This window comes from Biomphalaria glabrata, chromosome 6 (genome assembly GCF_947242115.1).
Source record: "Biomphalaria glabrata chromosome 6, xgBioGlab47.1, whole genome shotgun sequence".
In the NCBI taxonomy this organism is placed as follows: Eukaryota; Metazoa; Mollusca; class Gastropoda; family Planorbidae; genus Biomphalaria; species Biomphalaria glabrata.
The window spans coordinates 3,212,284-3,228,179 of NC_074716.1; the positions used below are offsets into that span (position 1 = coordinate 3,212,284).

The 15,896-nt window shown below is 39.0% G+C and overlaps 2 protein-coding genes across 5 annotated transcripts in view; both read left to right on the forward strand.

Annotated features, from left to right (window-relative positions):
- Nucleotides 1-15,896, forward strand: part of LOC106061432 (uncharacterized) — a 73,563-nt gene that overhangs the window by 45,934 nt on the left and 11,733 nt on the right. For all 4 annotated transcript variants that reach the window (XM_056034102.1, XM_056034100.1, XM_056034101.1 and 1 more), the window contains exons 3-4: nt 9,705-9,979; nt 14,213-14,489. In XM_056034102.1, coding sequence (XP_055890077.1) covers nt 9,705-9,979; nt 14,213-14,489 — 552 coding nt within the window. The remainder of the gene's footprint in view (nt 1-9,704; nt 9,980-14,212; nt 14,490-15,896) is intronic.
- Nucleotides 3,488-15,896, forward strand: part of LOC106061980 (proteasomal ATPase-associated factor 1-like) — a 164,626-nt gene continuing 152,217 nt past the window's right edge. Inside the window, exon 1 of the mRNA XM_056034108.1 lies at nt 3,488-3,500. The gene's annotated coding sequence lies outside the window, so the exon portion shown is untranslated. The remainder of the gene's footprint in view (nt 3,501-15,896) is intronic.

Genomic DNA, 15,896 nt, shown 5'->3' on the forward strand with positions numbered 1-15,896 from the left:
GTCTTTCTTTCTGTCTCTCTCTCTGTCTTTCTTTCTGTTTCTCTCTCTGTCTTTCTTTCTGTCTCTCTCTCTGTCTTTCTTTCTGTCTCTCTCTCTGTCTTTCTTTCTGTCTCTCTCTGTCTTTCTTTCTGTCTCTCTCTCTTTCTTTCTGTCTCTCTCTCTGTCTTTCTTTCTGTCTCTCTCTCTGTCTTTCTTTCTGTCTCTCTCTCTCTGTCTTTCTTTCTGTCTCTCTCTCTGTCTTTCTTTCTGTCTCTCTCTCTGTCTTTCTTTCTGTCTCTCTCTCTGTCTTTCTTTCTGTCTCTCTCTCTCTCTGTCTTTCTTTCTGTCTCTCTCTCTCTCTGTCTTTCGTTCTGTCTCTCTCTCTGTCTTTCTTTCTGTCTTTCTCTCTCTGTCTTTCTTTCTGTCTCTCTCTCTCTGTCTTTCTTTCTGTCTCTCTCTCTGTCTTTCTTTCTGTCTCTATCTCTGTCTTTCTTTCTGTCTCTCTCTCTCTCTGTCTTTCTTTCTGTCTCTCTCTCTCTCTGTCTTTCTTTCTGTCTCTCTCTCTGTCTTTCTTTCTGTCTCTCTCTCTGTCTTTCTTTCTGTCTCTCTCTCTCTCTCTGTCTTTCTTTCTGTCTCTCTCTCTGTCTTTCTTTCTGTCTCTCTCTCTGTCTTTCTTTCTGTCTCTCTCTCTGTCTTTCTTTCTGTCTCTCTCTCTCTGTCTTTCTTTCTGTCTCTCTCTGTCTTTCTTTCTGTCTCTCTCTCACTGTCTTTTTGTCTCTCTCTCTCTCTCTGTCTTTCTTTCTGTCTCTCTCTCTCTGTCTCTCTTTCTGTCTGTCTCTCTCTCTGTCTCTCTTTCTGTCTGTCTCTCTCTCTGTTTCTCTTTCTGTCTCTCTCTTTCTGTCTCTCTTTCTTTCTGTCTCTCTCTCTCTCTGTCTTTCTTTCTGTCTCTCTCTCTCTCTGTCTTTCTTTCTGTCTCTCTCTCTGTCTTTCTTTCTGTCTCTCTCTCTGTCTTTCTGTCTGTCTCTCTCTCTCTGTCTTTCTTTCTGTCTCTCTCTCTGTCTTTCTTTCTGTCTCTCTCTCTCTGTCTCTCTTTCTGTCTGTCTCTCTCTCTGTCTTTCTTTCTGTCTCTCTCTCCCTGTCTCTCTTTCTTTCTGTCTGTCTCTCTCTTTCTCTTTCTCTCTCTCTGACTTTCTTTCTGTCTCTCTCTCTCTGTCTCTCAGTATACTGACATTTAATTCACTAAAAGCTAGAAATCATCATTTACCTCCCTTTGTTTCAGCCACCAGAATGCCCCCCCCCCCCCCCGCAATGAATCAAGAATCAATACAAACTGTTGTTATTGCAATCATATCCCAAGTCCCGCAACCCGCCATCAAAGACCGGAGTTAATGGAACTTGAAATTTTATCTTTCATGATAATGTGAAGTCAAGAAACCGGGAAGAACAGAATGCTCAATAATAAATTAGAGACAGAGAGGGGGGGGGGTTAAGAAGGTGCGTGGGGGTGGGGGATAACAGTGCAAAGACATAAGAGGTTGGAAATAAGGTTCTGCTCTTTAAAAGAGGTCACCAAGAGCTGTTAGACATTCATGTCTTGTTTTAATTATGAAATGTTAGACATTCATTTTTTTGTTTTAATTATGAAATGGTTGATCACCGTAAGCTTGTTGTTGTTGTTGTTGTTTTTACAAAGATTATATCAACTCACTCTGTCTGTCTGTGTGTCTGTCTGTGTGTCTGTCTGGCCAAAAGTTTGTACACGTTATTTCTCCCACACCCAATCTCAGATCAAGATGAAGAACAACTATTTCTTTTACCTGACAACACAACACGTCATAAAAATTAACCAATTAATTGACTATTGGTAATAAATTAAATTGTTTGGTATCTCAAACAAGGGAAAGAAATTGTACTTGAACGAAGTGGTGGTATAAGCTGAATTAGCCCCCTTTCCAAGGGAAAGAAATAGTACTTGACTAAAATGGTGGTATAAGCTGAATTACATGACTGATACAAACTAATTAATACACTTAATAAAAGCTTTGATATTTTTTATATTTTTTTACCTGACAACACAACATTTCATAAAAATTAACTAATTAGTTAATTAACTATTGGTAATAAATTACTTTGTTTGGTATCTCAAACAAGGGAAAGAAATTGTACTTGAATGAAGTGGTGGTATACAAGCTGAATTAGTCCCCTCTCCAAGGGAAAGAAATAGTACTTGACTAAGATGGTGGTATAAGCTGAATTACATGACAGATACAAACTAATTATTACACTTAATAAAAGCTTTGTTATTTTTTTACATATTTTTAAAAAACTTTTGCTTGTTTAAATAATGAAATAGTTGAATAAGCGTGTTGTTTGTTTTGGTTGTTTGTGTGTGTGTGTCATGTACGCGATTTCTTAATGACTCGACTTTCAATGACAGGCCCGTCCATTCTATTACCGTCGCTTTCTGTGCCTGCCTCTTCTTCTTTTTCCTGGTACTGTTCCCTGAAGGAAGGTCTTGGCTAGCCCTGAGGACCTTTTGATATGGCCTCAAAGTTTTAGTTTGCCGGGTTTTTTTTTTAAGCCGTGACCAGCTGGTCATCAGCTTGAGTCAATCCTCAAATTAAAACTCCGAAGTTGACATCGGGACTCGAACTTGAAACCCCTCACTTAGCCTAGCGGTTTATAGCACCAGCGACACATTCCAGACGATTAAATTATGTTCAGGGAAATCGAATAGCTAGCTCAGTCCACATCCCACCCACGCCATTCGCAATCTTCAAACCCACGCAGTGCCTACTGTTTAAACAATTATTTTACTCAACAGTTCAATAGGTTATTTCCCTTTTATTTGTTCTTCTTCTGATTTATCGCTCCTGGCAGAATTACTTTTAATTTAAAAGTTTAAAAAAAAACAGTGTCTTAAAGCTTCATTTTATTTAACTCACGTTATGTTTAGTGAAATGTGTTCTTTTTTTAGAACAGGGGGGATAAACGCGGCATCGGGCGACATCAAACAAAAACTGAGTTGTTTGCCCTTTAAGATGGCAGAAGTAATTTCTCACGTACTCCATTACAGTATCGCGAAGAAGTGACAGGACCGATTCTCTTGTTCTACAAAAGCCGCCAGTTTTAATGTTTACCTCAAAGTACCAGTATCGATTATGTCTTTGTATCGATCTAGCTTTAAATTGTTTGTTTGCTGTGAGCTACCGTCCTAAACCATCAAAAATTATTTTTTCCTTTTATTATTAATCGGACTGTACAATTACAATTTACAGCGCACACACACACACACGCACACACACAAGCACGCACACACACACGCACACACACACACATTTAGACCAAAAAGGTTTTTCAAAAACTGCCTTTATGTCACAATAATATATACAATTTTTGGAACACTTCAATGTAAATAATTATTGGCACAAGCAATGGATGGCTGCCATCCCCCGTCGTCCTGCGGGATGTTTGGACTAGAATGTAGGATAACTTCAACTCAGAAGGAACATCCGAAACATGTAAAACATCCGATATATGTAAAACAAACATTCTTACATGTAACTTATAAATAAAGACAGCACTAGTGGTACTCAAGGTACAAATCCGCAGATCGCGTCATGTGACTGTTGACCCCTGTGTGGCAAAGTGCGGGCTGGCAAAACACTACCGGTCAAAAAAGATTCTTTCTGTGAGCCTGGCTGGTAAAGTGATTTCTTCGCCCTGTTCTTGGGTTGCTGGTAAGGGGAGTTGTCGAATCCCTATATTCAACGCACCATTTTCTCTCCATGCGAATGTGTTATCTAGCGCTGAATAGTGGTCCCTTTTTTTTATGTATAACACGTTTGTATATTTTTTTGTTTCAGTACTAAGTATCTCATTAGTTTTTATAAATGTGAATAGTCCTTGTTTTTTGATGACTTACCTGTAAAAACAAATTAGCTCTTGAGATATGAAGGGAGAATAACTCTTATCTTCTTATCTTATATAATACAGACGTTACTTCAAAAAAGAATATGATTACGTCCTACGCGTCATGCATTTAGTCATGCATATTAACCAAAAATAATTTTGCCAAGTCACTGGTTTTCCTGGCTAGCTCAGGCAACCCATTCCATGCTCTAATAGCACTAGGGAAGAAGGAGTATTTGTACAAATTTGTCCTAGCATATGGGACGAGGAATGTGCCTTTATCTTTGTGTCTTTCAGAGTATTTTATTAAATTTTGTTTTTGTATTTGAAGATTATGGTTCAGTGTTTTATGTATAATTGCTACTTTACTTTTGAGCCTTCTGTCCTGAAGGCTTTCTAAATTTAGTGATTTTACTAAAGGTGTTACTCTAGTCAAATGTGAATATTCGTTTTGTTATGAATCTCACTGCTCTATTTTGTGTATGTTCCAGTTTCTTAATGTTTTCTTGAATTGAGGGGTCCCAAATGGAGGATGCATATTCTATTATTGGCCTAACCAAGGTTAAATAACATTTTAGTTTTATGTTCTTATTTGATTTATAGAAATTTCTTTTAATAAATCCTAATGCTTTGTTTGATTTTTTTGTAGTTTCATCAATATGTGGATTCCATGACAGTTTTACATTTATTATAACACCTAGGTATTTTGAGTTTTTAGTCTGTGTTACTGGTTTGCCATGAATACGATAAGTGGAATTAATTTGTTTTAGTTTTTTTTTGTTACTCTTAACAACTGACATTTTTCTGGGTGGAAAGACATGCTCCAATTTGATTCCCATTTCTAAAATTCATCTAATTCTCTTTGTAAAATTTCTGTGTCTTGTGTTGTTTTTATTGTTCTATATATTATGCAATCGTCTGCAAATAATCTGACTTTTGTTCCTGAACTAATGCAATTTGGTAAATCATTTATGTAAATTAAAAATAGTAGTGGACCCAAGACTGTTCCTTGAGGTACACCTGAGTTTACTGTTATCGGTGTTGAGGGATTATGGGCACGACATGGCCTAAATTGTGCCGATGTGCCAAACTATTAGATATATGAACAACGGGAAAAGGCATTGCTTGTAGGATGTATTTTATTACAATTTTCGAGCTTTAGTATATTGTTACGCTTCTCTATAACCCCTTGACAAAAGAATGTGGCTAATTCAAGAACCTGACAACTTGGGCTCTGATATAACGAGACACTTTAATGAGTGTAATAAATAATGATGAGAAAAACAATTAGATGCTCTCCAAATGGGCAGAAGTCAATGTCTGAATAGAACAGCTAGACACAACTTGTAAACCATGAATATCGTTCTTTTCTTAACGTTCTTTTTCCTCCCTGAGTCCGACTGACTGGACCCAATCTTTAAAAAAAAAAAAAACATAGTTCATAGTTAGATAACCAAAATACCGTCGACCTACACGGAAAATGTTTACGTCAGTCCTTTTTTAAGTACACAGGCCTGTGTCGCATGTGTCGGTTGATTACCCATAGGGCTACGCTGACCAGCCTCACAGTTCAATTACAACAATATCATCGTGCATGGTGGCTTCCTGCTCGTGTGGTGTGCACTTCGCGATGACTTGGCGATGTATGTCCAAGTTCGAACCCCACACACTTTTTCTTTCTATTTCACATATTAATTTTTAAAACTATTCTTAATAAAAAAAAAGTTCACAGAGACAGCTTGTAAAATGGTGTATTTTTATTTTTGTATGAAAAAAAATGCTTGCATAGTTAATTTTAAAAATTAAAGAGAAAAAGTAGCTGTTGCATCCGAACTTTCAATGGTCTAAAATATTATGATGACGAATTTTCAACATCTTTTCTAGTTTACGAGATCTAAACGGGACGGACGGATGGACGGACAGACAGACATACCACACAAAACTAACAGTGTGTATTCCCCTTTCGGGGGCCGCTAAAAAACAAAAACCTCAAGTCAAAAACTCTTTTTTTTTTTAAATTTTTCCCACAATACTTTAAATGTTGGCAACACTGTGGGGGTTCAGAAGTGTCTATTTTTAGCAGTTCCGGATTTACGTCAGTGCATCAACTCAGAGCCCTCCACAAACTGATAAATATACATTTTAAAACTAAACTATGCATATTAATTTTTTTAAAGAAGGAAAATGAGATGAAATTGACAAGAGCTGTAAAACCTATATAGTATCCACCCACATTGGCACTAACGGGCCTACCAGCATTGACACCCACCCTGACACACCACTGATACTGAATCACACATTGGACACCCACACTGGCAACATGTTATATGACGACTGGGATAAATTACAATCACAGGCCTTTGTCTCTATGCGAAACAAATGTCACGTGATATCTTTGTATTTGTTTCTGTAACTTTCTCAGTCAAACCAAAGTTATTTTATGGCGTGTTATCTTGTTTTAAGACTTTGAATCCGGACTTCAATTGTAACCCTGGTGTCAGTCTGTCACGTGGGAGGGGGTGGGAGTCTATTTTATGGAAACTTTGTTGTATTTCAGAAACTTTTTTTTAGGCAGCGATTTTAATCATTTTCTTTTCTTGGGTAGTTTAAAATGGTTTAATTTAATAATTTAAATAAGCGCGGGTCGCCTTTGAAAGTGCGGGGCACACTGCGGTCACATAGGGGCCTAAGGCCGGCCCTGCAAAATAACGGTGTATGCTACGCCGTGGGTCGACTAGTATTTTAGATTTTAGATCAAATTTTTTTTTAATAGTCGCTTAGTCTTTTTTCTTTTGGAAGTAGTGTTTCAAATATAAATGTAAACTCCTCTCTAAATTAGAAAAAAAGTTATTTCTGGAGATAGTATTGGCAGGTTCCCCCCACCCAGCCAGGAAGTGGGTCTGAAAGTTCCTCCCGTGCGTTTTCCTGTGATCTGAGCTATAGAAATGTATTCACTCTGCGTCTACAACATTTTTATCTCACAGAAAGAAGAGCGAAGGTAAAGTAATAGTAAGTTGTGGGTGGGAGGGTTTGATGGTGAAGCTGTTCCCAGCATTTTTACCTTTACCTTTTACCTATCCCTTAGTCTATTGGACCTTTGGGGCACCATGCATCATCATCATCATCCAACTCCATTTGAGTGAGGGCTTGAGAGGCTTAAATGCTCTCTTGCAAAAATCCTGGACAGAAACCCTGCTGCCTTGCCAGGTCGAGAATTTTTGGTTTTCCAGACCTGTCGAGGCGGAGATCTGGGTCTGGGGCAGTCAAACAGAATATAAGGCACGGTTTCCTCTTCTTCTTCGCAGTGGGGGCACCGTGAATCGAAATTTGGCCATAGCCGTGAGAAATATGAGCCAACAGGACAGTGACCTGTCCTGCACTGTGCTATAATAGCTTGCTCAGGCCTGGACAGCCTCCACCACGGGGAAGTGCGGTCAGGGCGCCTCATGCGCTCCTAGACTCCACGGGCTTTTTGGGACTTGCCCCAGCACTCAAACCACTTTTCCATTTCTGTTTTTTGTATTATAGCCAGGGCTTGATGAAAGCTTACAGCCTGTTCAGTTGGTGGAATTTGCCCTCCCTGGTGGGCCAAGGAGTCTGCAATAGTGTTGCCAGTCACACCTATGTGACTCGGTACCCACTGCATTATTACAGGGGTGCAAAAGCGTTGTTTGATGTTATGTGAAGCCAAGATGACAGTGTCGATATTGAGGGGCCATGGTCCAGGGCTTTGCAAAGCCTGTAGTACAGATTTTGAGTCAGCGACCACAACACTCTGTATTGCCCCGTGCAAGACTCGTCGACCGTATTTCTCCATTCCTCTCTGTCTTTCGCTTTAGTTATCCCAGCATTTAGCCCACTGCAAATATGCACGTTCTCCTGGCGTCTGAAATAATCTGAATCATCTTATTCATTGTTTAAAAAAAATGAAAATTCTCAGTTCAGTTTAAGACACAAAGATAAAGGTATATTCCTTGTTCCATATACTAAAACAAAGTTATACAAATACTCCTTCTTCCCTAGTGCTGTTAGAGTATAGAATGGGTTGCATGAGTCAACCAAGAAAACATTGATTTGACAGAGTCATTGATTAACATGCATGACTTGATTGACTGGGGACACGCGTAGGACGTAATCATCTACATTTCGGAAGTAACTTCTGTATTTTATAAGATAAGATAAGAAGATAAGAACTTTTAAAAAACTTTTATGATAAGATCAAATAAAGGCGGCAGTACTGGTCAATGCGAGGATCATTCGCTGTGCATAAATCAGACGTACTTGTATAATGAATGTAATCATCGATAGATCACGTGCTAACTTAGACGTCAGTCGCTGACCTTTTCTCCCCTTTTTTAACTTTTTCACACAAAACGATGTGCGACAGTTGTGAGATATTCAACCGCACTGACATATGAAAGTAGAGTAGAATCACGATAGCGGAGACGCATTGAAATGTCTTTATATAAAATCTGTTGTTTTTTTTTTTTTTGTTGTTGTTGTTGTTTTTTTTTGAGTCGATCTTGTAACAGAAAACGGTTTCCGTTCTCAACGGTCCTACTTAGAAGATGACACAAAGCGACGACCAACCGGAAAAGGGGGGGGGGAGCGGAGGGGAGCGTTTCTCAATGGATATCACAACCTACGGGCAATTTAGACCAATAGCTAGTTGCCACGTCACAGGACAGTGTTCAGGCCTTCTATAACTATTGATCTCTGTTAAGCATCGATATTGATTCTTTCGAAACTTTATTCCTGGGTTTGTTTTTGTGTTGTTTTATTTCCTTGTGATGGCCTATTAATTTAACCCTAAAACAACTAATAGGAATAAACGAGTGAGACGAACCCAACTAAACACTAACATCCACAAGTTTCGTACTTTAAAAGAAATGGAGGAAATATGAAAGGAAGCGACTAAAGCAAACACAGAACTCCAGTTCTATGAAATGCAGAAAAAAGGGATTTTGATAGGCCCCTATGTGTGCAGTGTGCTCAGGGAGGCACGGTGGCTGAGCGCTAAAGCGCCTGGTTTCTGAACCGAAGGTCCCGGGTTCGAATCCTGGGATTTTTTTTTTCGGGATCCTTGGGCGCCTCTAAGTCCACCCAGCTCTAATGACGTAAGTTGGGGAAAAGTAAAGGTGGATGGTTGTTGTGCTGGCCACATGACACCCTCGTTAACCGTAGGCCACAGAAACAGATGACCTTTACATCATCTGCCCTATAGATCACAAGGTCTGAAAGGGGAACTTTACTTTTTTACTTTACTTACAGTGTGGTCAACATTCGATTTCGTTTCGCAAGTCAAGTTTGTTTAAAAGGAAGTTATTCTTTTTGTTTTATTGAAGATAAACCCTCGCAAGGCCCGACTTAGCTAATGAGAGGCCCTAGGCAATGTGAATTTCATGGCCCCGGATGAAATGGCACACTAAAAATAAACATTGAAAAAATACAACTACCCAATTCATAAAAAACAAAACAACATCAAGATCTTCTGTCAAACATAAATAGTCTAACAAGTAGATTGAACTTTTGTCAATATACCCTGTGTCATTGTAGAAACTTAGAGCTAGGCTAGTAAAGGTAGGGCCCTAGTGCTCTACTATATTTGAGATTTGATAGAAGTTTCGCAATGTTTTAGTCCTGTGTGACGCCCCCACAAAACGAAGGTCCATAGGCAGCTGCCTAGTTTACCTATGCCTAAAGCGGGCCCTGTCCCTTGGATTTATTGAAGAAATTTTTCTCTTTGTTTTCCTGACTATATTCTTGTACGTATTGGTCTCTTTAGTTGACAAATATTCCTTGTTCTATTTCAGCCAAACGTGCGCAGGAAACCATTAATTTCGGAAACCAACAAAATAAGCCAAGAGTTTTAGCCAAGAAGTCAGACCTCAGCAATTTGTTGCTCCCGGTGGCGCCCTTGGATGAGAAGGACAAATCTGGGGTGGTCGTGGCGCATGATGCGCTTCCTGTACCCCCAGATATGAATGCCAGGGCAGAGGCCGCCCTGGAGAGAAACAAAGATCAGGAAAAGATGAAAGAAGAGATGGAAGCTGCCCTTCAAGAAGCAGAAACTAAAGTGCCCTCCCAGGTAATACCTAAAACGCCCTCCCAGGTAGTACCTAAAGTGTCCTCTCGGGTAATACCTAAAACGCCCTCCCAGGTAATACCTAAAGCGCCCTCCCGGGTAATACCTAAAGCGCCCTCCCGGGTAATACCTAAAGCGCCCTCCCGGGTAGTACCTAAAGCGCCCTCCCGGGTAATACCTAAAGCGCCCTCCCAGTTAGTACCTAAAGCGCCCTCCCGGGTAATACCTAAAGCGCCCTCCCGGGTAATACCTAAGGCGCCCTCCCGGGTAATACCTAAAGCGCCCTCCCGGATAATACCTAAAGCGCCCTCTCAGGTAGTTCCGTTTAATTTTTTAGCATTTGTTCATTGATTTACACAAAATAACTTCAGAACCTTTCTTTAGACTTGAAACTTAAGCTTGCAACTGAGAGACATTAATCACTTTGCTACCCGAGTTAGGGGCTCGAGTCTTATCTTATAGAATACAGACGTTACTTCAAAAAAGAAGATGATTACGTCCTACGCGAATAGTCATGCATGTTAACCAATATTTTAATTCTGCCAAGTCAGTGGTTTTCCTGGCTAGCTCAAGCAACCCATTACAAGCTCTAATTGGCCTCTAATAGCGCTAGGGAAGAAGGAGCATTTGTACAAATTTGTCCTAGCATATGGAACGAGGAATTTGCCTTTATCTTTGTGTCTTTCTTAGTATTTTATTAGGTTTTATTTTTGTATTTGAAGATTATGGTTCAGTGTTTTATGTACAATCTCTATATATAGTTCTCTTCATGGCTGATGAGTTTGGACATTAAGTAATAGAAAGATCACTCTTTTATTTCTGCAAGTCGGACGGAGTAGAGTTACCCCACGTAATTTTAGAGGCGAAAAAAAAAGGGTTTAATTTAATAATTTATACACCTAGAATCAGCGCGGGCCCTATGAAAGTGCGGTACCCACTGCGGTCGCATAGGTTGCAGTGGCCTAAGGCCTGCCCTACAAAATAGCGGCGTATGCTACGCCGCCGGTCGACTAGTCGCTATAACTTCAAATCCGGATCTCGAGTTGGGTTTTTTAATTCTAAATGTGAATCGAGCTGAATTGTTATAATCACACCTACCCCGGTACGTGACGTTTTGGCCCCGCCGTTTTGGCAACAGGACGTTTTGGCGCGAGCCGTTTTGGAGACGTTTTGGCGCGAGATATCATTTGACGAAAATTTAATAAGCACGTAGCTTTTATAACAATGTTTATTTCACTCTACCATAATATTGTATGTATAGTATGAATTCTAACACCGTTCAGCGAATTGTTTTTTTTAGCAAGTGTTTGGTATGTATAGCTGGAGATACCATACAGTCATTAAATACACCAATGTTAATGTAAACAAATAATTGCATCAATTTTTAGTCTATCATCGTTTCATTTTGTTTTTAATTTTAAAATAATATCTTCAAAAACTTTTTTGAAAATAAAAGAGTGCCTCTTAATAAACACACATACACAAGCCAAAATGTTTATTAAAGTAAATGATGTGAAACACAAACACACATTTACATTTAGTACGTGAAAAATATGTCTTAACACAAACACTCATGCAAAACATAGATATCAATAATTTTTTTAAAAGAAATAATACAATAAACGTGCATAATGTATCTCGCGCCAAAACGTCCCGTCGCCAAAACGGCTCGCGCCAAAACGACCTTCGCGCCAAAACGTCCTGCTTCGCACCTACCCCGCCCCCAATATGTCCCCAAAAGAGCTGAGATTAATGCACTGGGCATGGTAGACGCGCTATTTAAAGGAAAATATAACATTGGTAATGAATTGAAAATATAAATAGATAGAAACCTATATATATCGCTTCAGTTCTGTTTACTAGTCTGTGATCTCTATATAAATGTTAGAGTGTATTATATTCTCTACCACAATGAAGAGCTCTTCGTGAAAATAGAAAGTGGTATATGACTTGCAGCATGACTGAAACGTTCCCTTAAAGATCTAGAAGTCCCTGGGGTAGTTGAAGCTATTTTGATCTGTCTTTGTGGCAGACGATCAGACGTCTTCATTGTCATCAGCAGACGTGACGTCATCTTTGGGAGCTGGGGGAATTATAATAGATGTTTGTGATCACTATTAAATAAAATACACGCGACTCGAACAGGCATACGTCTGAAGTTTAAAGTACTTTTTTTTTGCAATATATATTGATATTATTAAAACATTATTACAGCCTTTTGCTTTGATAAAGTAAGCACCCTCGGACATTGTTACGTCTTTCAATCTCGATTTAAAACCCAGAAAAATAAGTTTTAAATACTTTGAAAAAAAAACGCATAGCTTATACGAAGTGTAATTGTATCAATTAGATTGGATGAGTGATGAAATTCAATTTGTAATAGATCTAGACCAATAATAATAAATCTGTCCAATTGGAAATATTGTTTTTGTTTAGTGCTAATTCATGCTTTTAGCTTTTCTTTATTGGATTATTGATAGGATGAGAAGGTATTATTATCCTATCAATAATCTGGACCTGTTGGGAAAAGGAAGTTAATGGGGGGGGGGGGGGGTAGAAAGAAAGGGATGTTTTCAGGGTCAATTTGACCATAATCGTTTTTTAAAAGTATTTACTAAAAAAAAGGGAGGGGGGCGAACGACCGAAATTCGAACTCACGACTCAAGCCGACATACTAACCCCTCTGCTAGGGAGGTGCTTATGATTATATAAGATTGTATAGTTATCTGTCGTTTGTTTCAAACTTACTTTGAAGTGGCGACCTACAAAGGGGACTATTTCAGCTTATTCCACAGCTTCGGTCTAATACAATTTCTTTCCCTTGTTTGATATAACAAACAAAGTAATTGATTACCTAATTAACTAACTTATTTTTTTTTAATTGATTCGTTTGTTGTCAGGTAAAAGAAATAATTGTGCGAAATTTCAGCTTGATCCAAGATTGGGTGTCGGAGAATTAACGTGTTGAAACTTTTTACCATGTCACAGACAGATTGAGTTGTAAAGCTTTTGAAAAAATGACTTGATTACTATTCGATTTAAAGCTTATGCGCTACTAAGACTACGTCAGATCGTCTGCAAATAGACGACTTCCGCCCATTAAGGCCACAACTGAACGCTGCAAGAACGCATTTGTTCCATTTTGTCTGTGATACAGTAACAGCGCTGTTTGTTTTAGTGGGTAAGGTGAAAAAAGGTCCAAATGTCTGTTTGTAGAAGCGAGACCTGAATGTTTGTGGTCAGTGGAGACGAACAGCTCGTTGCCATGTTATAGCATGGGAAGCGTGGTCGAGAGGCTAAGTGCGCTTGAACTTAGCTTGTCTCGGCTACCTAGAAGGGGGCTCGAGGTTCGACACCCGACTCGGGCAGAGTTGCGTTTACTGATCGCCTAAAGGCAGCACGGAAAACCAACTCCTAGATACCCCCTCCCCCCCCCCCACCGGTCCACAAATGAGATTGGACCAAAGCGCTCTGAGCATGCTATAAGCATGAAAGTAGCGCTATATAAAAGCTATAATAATAATAGCTGGACCCACTCTGGCGATTGGCTTCATCATAGATGTCCCTCGGTGAAGCTCTTTGTCTTTTTGTTTCCTCTTTCTGGTTTTCAATTGAAAGAATCTATGTTCCGGTTAGGAACAATCATATGTGTTCTAAAATGGTTCCCTTTCAGACCTTGCGATCTACAGTGCAGATGATGCACCTGAGTGCATCTGTTTCTGTTGCCTACGGTGTCATGGTGGCCAGCGCCAACGACCTTTCATACGCACCCGAAATATACCCAAATTAAAAATTCACAGTCTTTACTAGGATTCAAACCCCCGGAAGCCATCCACTTTACCACTCAGCCAATAGGCCTTAAATAATATTCATAACATAATTTTATTTTATATATAATATAAAAGTATCAATGAAAGACTGCTTATATGCATAGTTATCGCTATATTTTAATCACAACAAATTTCCGTAAGGATCAATAAAGCAGTCTTAGTCTTAGTCTTAAATGGCGATTCCTGTCACCCTGGCTCCACCATCCATGTCTTTAAAACTTTGCTGTTTTTGTACAAATTTTGTTATTCTAACATTTTACCGAGTTCTGCTATACCATTAGGAGAACTCACTTAGCTGCTCAATTTCCCACCAAATTAGGTCAGCCGAGTATCCCAGCAATCTGCTGAGATCTGCTAAATTGTTGTATGATTTTGTCTTCTTTTTTTTTTTCTTTTCCATTTGCAGAAGGCAGACGGGGTCACGAAACAGGAAGTGAAAGAATTGGTCAAAGAAGAGCTAACCCAAGAGGTCAAGGACGCAGCAGAGAAGACAGCCGCTGAGGAGCCCAGCAGTGAGCTAGCTGAGTTGGCCGATGGTCAAGGGGACGAGGTGGATCAATTCTTGCACGACATTCAGGACAAGGATGCTGAAAACGGCCTTGACATGAACGTCAACAGCGCAGACGACAACGCAATCAATTCAGAATTGTATCCAATCTTATATTTCAACTCACCTTACCGAGGTCAGTAGTTCTCAGTTTACATAAGTCAATGACTTAACAACTTTGATGTATCTCTTGATCGCAATTCTCAATAGTTCATTCAGTTTATTTTTTTATTTTTACAAAGCTTATATCAATTCACTCTGTCTGTCTGTCTGGCCAAAAGTTTGTACACGTTATTTCTCCGACACCCAATATCGGATCAATCTTCAATTTTGCACAATTATTTCTTTTAGCTGACAACAAAAGATCAATTTAAAAAAAACTAACTAATTAGTTAATGAACTAAATTACTTTGTTTTGGTACGGTATCTCCAATAGAGTCTAGGCATGGGGGTGGGGGTGGGGTTCAATGATAAACTAAACAATGACAAAGACACGAAACAGGACTACAAAGCGAGTAGCTTAGAAAATTCAATCTGCTGTGCTAAAAAGGGCAAAAAGAAAAAAAAATTCATATTCCCGTTAACTTAAAAAACAACAACAATATAGCATATCAATACTTCCTTTATTTTATACACCTGGTTCGTTGCCTGAATGGAAAGTTGTATGTATAAAATACAAAATTGATCAACAAAATATACAACTACGTAGATTGACTATCATCAAATCATATTGCACAGAATAAAATTCTACTTCTCTTACCTGACGTATTATGTCACGTGACTACCGTGTTCTTCTGGAGATAGTAATTTAATACAAGTAGTGGCTCGGGGCAGTTTTCTGTAGGCTGGAACTTTGTTAATGTCATCTGACACAGAGACACACACATACACACGTCTGCTCAAGTGTCATTTACACACGCACACAAACACACATACACAATTGACGCCTATCCGAGCCTCAGTATGAAACCTGTTTGAAATTGTATGGAGCAAAATATAAAACGAAGTTTATATTGAGTAAAGGGAGAATACTATATAAGTGCGGCCATATATCTCAATATTACAAATGCTTATCTCCCTTTTCTATAAAAAAAAAATAATAAAATCCATTCATTTAATAATAAATGCAGCACTCCTCTTTCATGTCATAGCCATAGCTTAAAGTGCAGCCTGCTCTGTTCAACAAATCTGAAATTTAATTATTATTATTTTTTTTAATAAAGGATTATAAATCAGAACCAACTTTTTAAAAGTCTTTTTTTGTTTTAATTTTTGGTATCATTGCTCGCAGCCACAGAACTTATTTTTAAACTTACAGTCTCACACTATAGCGAGGTGTGGTGGCTGAGCGTTAAACCTTAGCTTCCGTATCGAGGGGTCCCGTGGTTCAAATCCTGGTAGAGACTGGGATTTTTTAATTTCGGTATAGGCCCTAATGGCTACCTGACATTAGTTGGGGAAAAGTAAAGGCGGTTGGTCGTTGTGCTGGCCACATGACACCCTCGTTAACCGTTAATCTGTTCTATAGAGGAACTATGAAGAT